The sequence below is a fragment of the Eptesicus fuscus genome, chromosome 12 (assembly GCF_027574615.1).
Source record: "Eptesicus fuscus isolate TK198812 chromosome 12, DD_ASM_mEF_20220401, whole genome shotgun sequence".
Lineage (NCBI taxonomy): Eukaryota > Metazoa > Chordata > Mammalia > Chiroptera > Vespertilionidae > Eptesicus > Eptesicus fuscus.
The window spans coordinates 37,790,274-37,800,859 of NC_072484.1; the positions used below are offsets into that span (position 1 = coordinate 37,790,274).

The 10,586-nt window shown below is 55.0% G+C and overlaps 1 protein-coding gene across 1 annotated transcript in view; it reads right to left on the bottom strand.

Moving 5' to 3' along the window:
- Positions 1-10,315, bottom strand: part of TGM2 (transglutaminase 2) — a 28,434-nt gene extending 18,119 nt beyond the window's left edge. The window contains exons 1-3 of the mRNA XM_008149629.3: positions 10,114-10,315; positions 4,968-5,210; positions 1,173-1,291 (exon numbers count right to left, since the gene is read on the bottom strand). Coding sequence (XP_008147851.2) covers positions 1,173-1,291; positions 4,968-5,210; positions 10,114-10,315 — 564 coding nt within the window. The remainder of the gene's footprint in view (positions 1-1,172; positions 1,292-4,967; positions 5,211-10,113) is intronic.
- Between the last annotated feature and the right edge of the window lie 271 nt (positions 10,316-10,586).

Below are 10,586 nucleotides of genomic sequence, written 5' to 3' on the forward strand. Positions count from 1 at the left end.
TCTCCACGGCTTGAACCCTTTTGTGGCTCCCTATTGCCATCAGCCTGACATTAAGGCCAGTTTCCAACCTGAACACTGCTGACTTCTCCCACTTCACCTCCTGGGCCTCCTTCATAAGTACAGTGCTCCCCAGGCCACAGGATACTTCTAAGGCATACATTTTCCCATCTCCAAGCTCTTGCTCATGCAGTTCCCTTGGCCTAGTAGACATGCACCCACCTCCTTCAAAGCCCAGATCACATGGTGCCTATTTCAGGAACTGCCCTGTCCCCTGAGGGCAGTTATTCCCTTCCTTTACATCAGGAGGTTGAGGGGTCAGGGGTGAGATAGTTCTTGCTTCATGAATTTTCTCAGCACTGTCTCAAGAGTTTTTATGGGAGGCTGAATGGTAGAGGAAAACAGCAATGGTTTGGAGAACCAGCCCAGGCTGGCCTGGGAGAATGAGAAACCACAGGGAGCAGAGATGAACCATCCAGCTGAGGTCAGACAAGTTCAGCCTAGACAGCCATGCCCTGGCTGACCCAGAGAGTTAAGCTTCTCAGGTTTAGGCGTGTTTGTTATTCGGCAGTAGCTAGCTGATATATCCAGACCAGCGGTTCCCAAAGTATTGACGTTAGATCGGAAGCATCAGCATCCCCTGAGAACTTGTTAAACATGCAGAATCCCAGCCCACACCCACATCTACTGAATCAGAAACTGGGGATGGGCCCAGTGATGTGTTATTTGACACACTTTCCCAGTGATTCTGATGTATATTTAAGCTTGAGGTCCCCCGATGGAGATAAAGGTTTAAAGCCCGCTCTCAGTACATGCTGAGCATACAGTAAGTACTCGCCAAGTGCTGCCTGTTATTTTGGTATATGGCCTTGAATGTTCCCCTTCTCCCTCCTGGAATGACTGCCTGCCCACAACTCCTACAGGCTCCCCTCATTCTCTCCCACCTTGAATATCTGGGGCTGCTGCTCCCACGGCAGCACACAAACCCTTCGCTGTGTGACCTCAGGCCTGGCCTGAACTGTCTCTGAGCCTCCCTTTCAGGGACCTTGAATGCTGACAACATGGGGTGGACGGCTCTGAGGCCCCATCACACTTTGGCAGCTTGACTGCCTCAGACCCGGGGCCCAGCACACAGTGGGTCTGAGATGGTGGGGAGGGGCCGGGTGAGACCGTACCTGCCCAAAGTTCCAAGGGACACCGTGGATGTACTTGGCCGAACCCTGGTAGATGAAGCCCTGCTGTTCGAGGACGTACTCTTGCCGCTGTTCCTCTGAGTCCAGGTACACAGCATCCGCTGTGGGTGGGAAGGAAGGGGCCTCAGCTTTGGGTCTGGTGAGGCCCAGGGTTCCCGCAGACTTGGCATCCGGGGTGCCAACTCCCCGGGGCCAGGTCGGCGTCTCAGAAGCCTTTCTATCATTTAATCTGAAAAACTAATCATTAACACATAATCCCATGTCAATGGTAGAGATTGTATTATCAGTTAGTGACAGCAACAGCGGGCTGCCTTTCATCCAACATTCGCCAGGTTGGATTTGTGATAAGCATGTGGTATATAATAGCTTGGATATACACCAGGATCGGGCCTAAACGGGCAGTTGGACATCCCTCCAGGGGTCCCAGATTGGAGAGAGTACAGGCTGGGCTGAGGGACAACCCCCCGCCGTGCACGAATTTTGTGCACCGGGCTTCTAGTGTGGTATATAATAGCTTGCTTATTCTCCACAAGAGCCCTATGTAGAAGGGATCCATGAAAGCCCCATTTTGCAGGTGGAAAAATTGAGCCTCAAGAATATTTAAGAATGGGAAAACTGATGCTAAAACAAAAGGCAGAGGAGCCTGGGCAGGAGTGGGGAGCCCCCTGGCTCTGGTCCTCACTTGCTGTGTGGCCCTGAGCGGGTCAGGTCTCCTTCTCTGCCCACCTCTCTGTGTTCCCTGTGAGCACAATGGGTGGCAGATCTGAAAGGTGCTTCGTGAGCTAAAGCCTGAGCCAGCGTGAGGAAGGAGCACTATTCAGGGTGGAGAGAAAGCCAAGGAAGAGTGTGTCTGCGGCTCTGGGGAGGGGGGTCCTGTCCAGCTCGGGGGTTAGGCACAGCCACCTGGAGCAGGTGGCGTCTGCTGCCTTGACGACATGCTAAGCCGGGAACCAGAGACAGCCAAGTTGCTGAAAAACGCAGGGCACTTAGTTCCCTGTGACTAGTGAGGACAGACAAGGGAGCGGAGGTAGCCGGGGCCAGAGGGCAGGAGGTTAAATGTCAGGCTGGCCTTCACCATCTCCATGTCACAGGTGAAGAAACGGAGGAAGGGGAACTCCAGAGCCACGTTATGCCTTTGGGCATTTTTGCTTCCATTAAAAAAAATGTATATATTAAAAATATATTTCATGACTACATTGCTTTAATGATAGATATAGTAATATTATATAGTAAGACAAAGTCTCTGGCCTAAACATTTATTGTTTTCTTCTGATTTTAAAACAATTGACATGTTTTTGTGGGCCCCTGAAGGAATGGTGGCCCCAGGCCCTGTGCCTTCTGAAGTCCGCCTGAGAAAGCGCAGCCGGCGCTCCTGGCAAAGCCGGGCTAGAACTCAGCGGCCAGGGCCCCTGGGGCCCCTCTGCAGTGACCAGCACCCCCGCTCGTACTGCTTGGAGGAAGGCAGACGTGGCAATGGCTGAGCGTCTTATGTACCCTGCTCTCTGGCTCGGGAAATTGTGCAATGAAAATTAGCCTTAGGATAAGAGAACCATGTGGTGATAAATCAGTTGGCAGTGTGGGAAAGAGAATGAAAGGGAAAGAAATGCCCACGGGTGTTTTCCCATCGGCGTGAGCGTGTCGGCACGCTGGGTGTCCCCCGGTCAGGTTCCCAGCTCAGGTAAGGGTGGGCACTTCAGAAGCCTCACTGTAACGGGCACTTGATCCTGCCCATGTGGAGCGCAGGGACAGGGGGTCCCCTTTCACGGGCGGATCCTGCCCTCTGCCCCAGAAGGAGAACAGTGTCCCCGTCCAGCCCACCCCCCACAGAGCCCAGCTTCCTGCTTTCCAGTCACTGCTTCCTCGAGGCTCCCACCCTGGGATGTGGGTCACTTTAGTCACCGTGCTGCTTGGCTGACCGCCACGCCAACCCGCGGGCAGGAAGGGGACAGTTCCAGAGGAAGGAGACATCCCCGGAACCTTGCTCCCTGCTCGCTGGACTCTGAAATCGCACAGAGCAGGGTGGCAGGAGGACACTGCATGTTCCTGCTCCACGGGCTGGGCTGCCAACGGGCTGCAAGCCCTGCAGGTTGTCAGACATCAAAACAAGCACGCGTGTGCCCGCTTCGGCAGCACCTATACCAAAGCAAGCACACAGCGGCTCCAGCAAGGCCGGGTCTGTCCTGAGAAAGCATCCCATGCGGCCACGAAAGCAAGGGTGCTCGTTGCCCCACCCTCCCCATGGTGAGACCCTGACGGAGGGGACCGGATGAATGAAAGAGCCACACGGACAGGATATGGTCCCTCAGGTGCTCAAAAAGAATGAGCGGATGGCCCAGCTGGTGTGGCTCCGTGGTTGAGCATCGACCCATGAACCAGAAGAAGGTCACGGTTCGATTCCCGGTCAGGGCACATGCCCGGGTTGCGGGCTCAATCCCCAGGAAGGGCCGTGCAGGAGGCAGACGATTGATGATTGTCTGTCATCAATGTTTCTATCTCTCTTCCCTTCTCCCTTCCTCTCTCTGAAATCAATAAAAACACATAAAAAAAACGAGTCTATGTGTGCAGATGAATGTGGAAAGATCCTCAAGACATGTTGTAGAAGAAAAACAACCCAGTGGGTTGATGCATTTGTGGGATCCTTTTACGTTTAAGGAGACAGAGGAGCTCAATGCAGTGATATCTCCGGCACATGAGCCCAAATCTCAGGAGCTGAGCCCCCCAAGGTGGCTATGATGGTGTTCCCCAGGGAGGGGTGACAAGGGGTGGCTGTCTCTGCAGTGCTTGAGGTTTTAGAAAGAGGACGGTCTCCTGTCTCACTGTTATAATGACAAATAAAAGCCCAAGTATGTACAAGAGAAAATAAAACATCTTTCTGCTCAAATATGTTATCAAATGCCCCCAAGTGGAGAAGAAAAAAAAAATAAAGCAATGGCCTGTGAGAAGCTGGTTATGTGACTCTGGAGAGACCGGAATTTCTGCCCTGGGCCGAGGCTCTGAGGGGAGACACCGTTCCTCGGCTGAGGCCCACCCACAGGGCCTCCCTCTCCGCCTTGCTGTGTAGGAGCAGGAAGGAAACCCAGCTGACTGCCTCGTTAGTCGGATGGGAAAGCTGAGGCCCAAGAGGTGATGTGGCAGCGCCTGCCTCCTCCCATCGGCTCAGGTTGGCCTCGGTCCTCCTGAGCGTCCCCTCTGACTCCCCAGTGTCGTCCAGCCTCGTCCACTTACTGAAGGAGCTGCCAGAAGCCACCTCACTTCTCTGAGCCTCAGTTTCCTGCCTGTGACACGAGGCTGCTGACCTCTCCCCCGGCACTGGTTGCTCCTGCCCCCCTCTCCTGGCTACCCCACCCCGCCACCTCCCTTGGTTTCCCCTCACTTGCCGGTCTGGTGAGGTTTAAAACAGAGCCTCGTGAAACAGTACCAGGTGGGAGCCATGGGCACCCCATTCCTGAGTGGAGCTTCCGACCCCGGGCCACCTCCACGCCCAGCTCACAGTGCCATGGGGACATGTGGACAAGACACGGGATAAGATGGCTTGGAGGCTGGGAGGCTTTGGCCAGTCATTGTGCTTCTGTGAGCCTGTCTGCTCCTCTGGACATGGGAATAGGAGGAGTCCTCACATCGCAGGGTTTGGGGGAGCTGAGCACGGAGCTGCACAGGGTGGGCCTCACTCAGTCCACCTTGATGTCTCTTCTGCCCCACCTCCCACCCTCAGTAGCCCCCATGGGTGCGTCTGGCCTTGCCCACCTCCCTCCTGCCCATGGGTGGAGTGCGCCTCACCTGGGCACCAGGTGTTGAAGAGCAGGGTGAAGTGGCCCAGCATGAAGCTGGAGCCCTGGTAGCCGGTGGAGGCCTCCATGCTGAGGCGGTATAGGCCGATGGGGGCGTGAGCTGGGGCAGTGAGCTGCAGCGAGAGTTCACTGTCCTGCTGGTCTATCACTGAGGCCGTCCAGGCACCCTCCTCCACGGCATCGGACAGCGGGAAGCGGGCCTTGGTCCCGGCCTCCTGGCTGGGGGCTGGGCCTGTGGAAGGAGAAAGCAGGGGCCATGAGCCAGGGGTGGGCAGGGAGGGAGGGAGTCAGGACTGGCAGGGGCCGGGCACATGCCAGGGGTCCTTGGGCCTGGATTCAAGGCCCAGTTCTGCCACTAACCATTGAGAGAACTTTGGCAAGAGATTTCATCTCCCCGAACCTTGGTTTTCCCATCTGTAAAAGGGGGATCAAACCCCAACCTTGGAGGGTGGTTTTGTAGGAATGCACGACGAGCTGTAGACAGATTCCTCCTGGGAGAGGGGTCAGTGCAGCCTGGGGCAGGGTCCGTCACGCTGCTCTGGGCTGGCATGACTTTGGACAAGCCCATCCCCCTCTCCGTTTGCCCGCCTGCAGCAGGGACAGGAATTGGGTAGATGCTCCCGGGAGCCCGCCTTTCCTGCCTAGTTCCTTTACCCGCTAACGTCCTTCTTCCCTTTCAGGAAAAGAAGCCCAGACTCCGTATAGGATGGGACGGGGATCCCCGGTGGCCCCTCCAGCCTTTGGCCTCTGGATCTCCAGGACAGCTCCTAGGAGTGCTCACAGCCGTCTCTCACCTGCCCATTGCCGTTTGCACTTTATGAAATGCCTGGGCACTCCCTGCTTCCCCCAGGACCCCTTGAGGGGGGAAACGGAGGCTATCCCAGGGTCAGAAATCAAAACAAGCATGCATGTGCCCGCTGTATGCTTGCTTCAGTATCCCTGGGCAAGGTTGGCATCTGAGCCCAGGTTTCTGGGCTCTGGCTGTCCCCTCGGCACCTCTCATGCCCAGAGGATGCCCCCTGGGAGGTTTGAGGGGGTCTCGAGGCTCAGGGAGGCAGAGAGCCTGCCTCAAATAGCTGCTTTTTCAGGTGGAGGGCACGGCCCGGCCCAGGCAGGCAGGTCTGAGTCACAGGGAGGGCAAGGGCGGCTGGCCTCCCTTTCTGGACTTGGGTGGCGGGAAAGAGAAACAGAACCTTCTCTGCTCGACTGGGCAGCTGCCCAGGAAGGTTTATTTTTAACCTCCCACCTCCCTCCCTGCAGCCCAGCCCACTGCTGCTGACAATACGGGGCCTGCTCTTACGGAGGGGCTCCCTCCCAACGCCCAGCCACCATCCACACCCAGGCCCAAATATAATCATGAACTAACAGGCCTGACACCGGCCCAGGGACCCTGCCTGGGTGCCAGGAGTGAGCTGTGAGCCTTTAGACGCTCACAGTCTCCCACAGTAGGCATTTGAGGGAGGAGGCCAGCAGTACTGGGGCCCGAGAACCTATCTTGTTCTGGTTCCCCCACTCAGGCCCTGAGCGCTGTGTGACCTGAGCTAAGTCACCAGGCTTCTCGGATCTGCACTTTTCTCATCAAAGAAGAAAATAGGTTTAGACCACATGCCTGGGAGCGTCTGGTTCCAGGTCTGAAACTGGCTCTGTAACCTTGGACAGCTATTTAGCTTCTCTGTGGCTCGGTTTCTTCACCTGTAAAATGGAGCCAATCGCACTACCTCTTCACAAAGTCAGTCTGAAGCTTAAAGAAGATGAGGCATGTGAAATGCCTCAGAAGGTGCCTGGCACATAGTAAGTGCACAATAAATAAAAGGTCTTGTGTATTGTCGCCATCACCTCCTAACACTCTTTAGAGGATTCAGTGAGAGTTCACAGAAGGCATTTAAAACAGTGACTGGGCCAAAACCGGTTTGGCTCAATGGATAGAGCGTCGGCCTGCGGACTGAAGGGTCCCAGGTTCGATTCCGGTCAAGGGCATGTGCCTTGGTTGCAGGCGCATCCCCAGTAGGGGGTGTGCAGGAGGCAGCTGGTCGATGTTTCTCTCTCATCGATGTTTCTAGCTCTCTATCCCTCTCCCTTCCTCTCTGTAAAAAATCAATAAAATATATATTTAAAAAAAAAAAACAGTGACTGGGAAGTAGTAATTACACAGAAATGTGAGCTATCTTCAGTATCATCAAAAGGGACCATTAAAGCCTGGCTGGCATGGCTCAGTGGTTGACCGTCGACCTATGAAACAGGAGGTCGCAGTTCGATTCCCGGTCAAGGCACATGCCCAGGTGGCGGGCTCGATCCCTAGTGTGGGGTGTGCAGGAGGCAGCCCATCAATGATTCTCTCTCATCGTTGATGCTTCTATTTCTCTCTCCCTTCCTCCCTGAAATTAATTAAAAAAAATATTTAAAAAAGGGGGACCATTAAAAATCAGCATTCTCAGGTCATACAACACTTTGAAGACTGGAGTAAAATGAAAACTGAGGCAAGAGGGGTCAAGTTGGGGTGACCCTATGTTCCAGTTTGCCGGGACAGTCCCAGTCTATGCCTGTAGTCCTAGTATAATTATGAATGGCATCCCTTTCACTCTCAGAGTTGTCCCTGTTTGGAAGATCAATGACCTGGTCACCACGGTTACAACCTGTGCCGGGCCCCATAGCCACAGTCTCTATTGACATACCAGCCCCAAGGAAAGGTCGGGAAACATACTTCCCTTCTCTCTGTCCCAGGACAACGGAGCACCTAGGCGTGCACACACACACACACACACACACACACACACACACACACACGGCCCTTTCTTCCAAGGGGCCTGGAGGGGGCATGAAGACAGGCTGTCCCGGGCCTCACCGCGGCTCACGTAAGCTGGCTTTGAAAGTTCCCGGGCTGCGGTTCCACACTGCACTCTTGTGGGGCCTAAATGACTCTGGGGACCTGAGGGTCCGGGGCCCTATCCCAGACCAGGGTGGCAGGAGGCCAGGGTGGTGGCTGAGGGGAACCTTCCCAGAGCAAAGCCTTCTATTAGCCTCATAAGAGTTCCTTTCACTCCTTCGGGCTGGTCTCACTCCCACCCCACTCACCCCCACGCCCTGGCCCTCCCTTGGAGGGAGTGTAGCTTTAATCCGGTGACAAAGGTGGTGTTTGTCTCCTGTGGTCTGTACCCCATAACAGAGCCTGTCAGGTCTCGGACTGTCTGGGTGGAACACACAGCCCTCGGGGATGTGTGGGGTCAGGCCACACGCTTCATTCTGTGGGTGACTTGGCCAGCGACCTGCCCTCCCTGGGCTTCAGTTTCCCTAAAGAGGTAGGACAGGATGATCCCACGCGAGAATGTTCCAACCTTCTAGGGTGCCCAGGCCAGGCCCGGGGCTGGGCGCTGACACCAGCCAGGCCTTGAGGTGGGAGGCCTGGCTTCCTTCTATTGTCCTCAGGCTTCCCCGGCCCCGGGGAGGGTCTCAGTTGCTCAGACAGGGGAAGCTGTGTGCATCCAGAGATACTGTGACCTCCGTCCGTGGCTGCCCGCCGGGGCTGTGGAAGTGGCCGGGGCAGGTTGGCTACGGTTTGAGATAATTTGGTAAAGACTGGAGAACAGAGATTAGTTGTTGGGGTGGGAAGGCTGGTTACCTCCACAACCTTGAACTTGGAACCCTAACTATCCAACACTTAGATAATCGAGGAGAAAGAAAGGGGACACCTTGAAAAAGAAAGAAGAAAAAAGGGGGAAATCACAGGCTGCCAGGCTGGTGGTTGTCTACATTCCATTTCACAGAGGAATACACTGAGGCCTGGCAGGCACCTGAAGGGGCCTGCTGTGGGGTCACAGTGACAAAAAACTTCAACTCTAGGGTCGGGTTTGAATTTTCTTTCCTCCTAGACACCGTGTGACCCGAGCAAGTAACGTGACCTTTCTGAGCCTCAATGTTCCCATCTGTAAAATGGGGGCTCCTTGTGCTTCCGAGATGGGGGATTTAGAACGGGCATGCAAACAGTAGGTGCTCCGTAGATGTGATTTTCATCATCCTACGCTTGGCTCTTCCCAGAGCACCACTGTCACGTACTCCGACCTGCCACTTTACAGAAGGGGAACTGAGACTAGCCGGAGGCCCCTTTGTTAGAAAGGGCCCCATAGGTGCGGGGTGTGTGGGGGTGACTTTGGGTAGTGGGTGTGCCCCTGCCCAAAGCGGAAGGGGAGGGAGGAAAGGGATGAAGGGGATATCCGTGGCCAGTCTGCAGGCGCTCTGATAAGCCTTATCAAACGGCCTCCCAGGTAAATAAACACAGGCCTCAGCCAGATGGGTGCAGTTAGTTCTTGCTCGATGCTCTGCCTGCCCTCGGAGACCTCAGCTGGCCTTTCCCACCCTTGGGCCAGAGTCCCAGCCAGGTGGCCCCTCGATGACCTCAAAGGAGTGGTTCCCACTGGAAACCAAAGCAATGGCTTCGGCCTTCAAGGCCACTTTCCCAGGAATGGGCACTGGGCATCTGGGGATGGGGTGGCTGGGTCTCGATGTCCCTTTACCCACCACTGGAGCAAAATCAGCAACAGCCACTGACGTCAACAGGGCACTCCCCCAAGTAAGGCCCTTCTCACTTAATAACGCTTCACCGTGACTGCTTTTCACATGATAACTCAGGCTCAGAGAGGCTAAGCAACTTACCCCGGATCACACAGCAGGTAGGCAGCCCAGTCTGCACTAGAACCCAGGTCTGTCCGTGCAGCCCTGAGCCTGAGGCAGCCTCCCTAGGGCTGGAGCCAGCTGGGTTCTTTCCAGCACCCAGACCTCTTTTGGGCCTGATCCCAGAGGCCTGGCTGGTTGTGTGGAATTTGGGAAGCAGCTATTGATAAGAGCTGGAAAGTTGTTTTGATGTGGGGATGAGCACAAAAGATCTTGACCCCAACCCTGATGATAACAGGTTTTTAGGAACCAAGCTGTCCAGAAGCACAGACTGTTTACAAAGCTGCGTGTCCTTGGCTGGCATCTCTCAACTTTCTGCACCTCGGTTCCCTCATCTGGGAAATGGGCTAGTGACTCCTGGGAATTTTCTGGGGGCAAAGAGCAATGGAGTCACCTGCTCCACTGTCTGTCAGGGGACAATCAAAGCACAGAGCAGGACAGTGCAGGCTGCAGGGTGTGACGGTACTTACCAGTGGAGACACTGAAGGTGAGGCGGTCCACACTGGCCTCATAGCTCCTGCCCTGGAAATGCAGCGTTAGCCGGAAGGGCTGGCCCCTCCGCACCACCAGCCTCTCCCGGCACAGGTCTGCCGTGTGGTGGTCGCGGCCATTGGCCTCCAGCTCCAGGTCCCATTTCTCCACAATCAGATCTACGGAGACAATGAGGGGCATGAGCCCGGGGGGCATCCCTCAGCCAGCTACGACCCCCTACCATGCTCCTTCGCTTAGAACAGTGCCTGTTGCACAATAAATGATTAGTAAACTCCAGCTATTCTATCATTACAGGTTTTTTTTTGTGTTGTTTTGTTTTGTTTTGTTTTATTGTTAAAGCAAGGGCAGTATTTGGGATAGGTTAATTACACAGGCTTGCCTTTTAGTTTCAATTTTCAATTTAGGAAATACAGAGGACTGAGGAACATCTTAAACAAAGAACGAGGACACA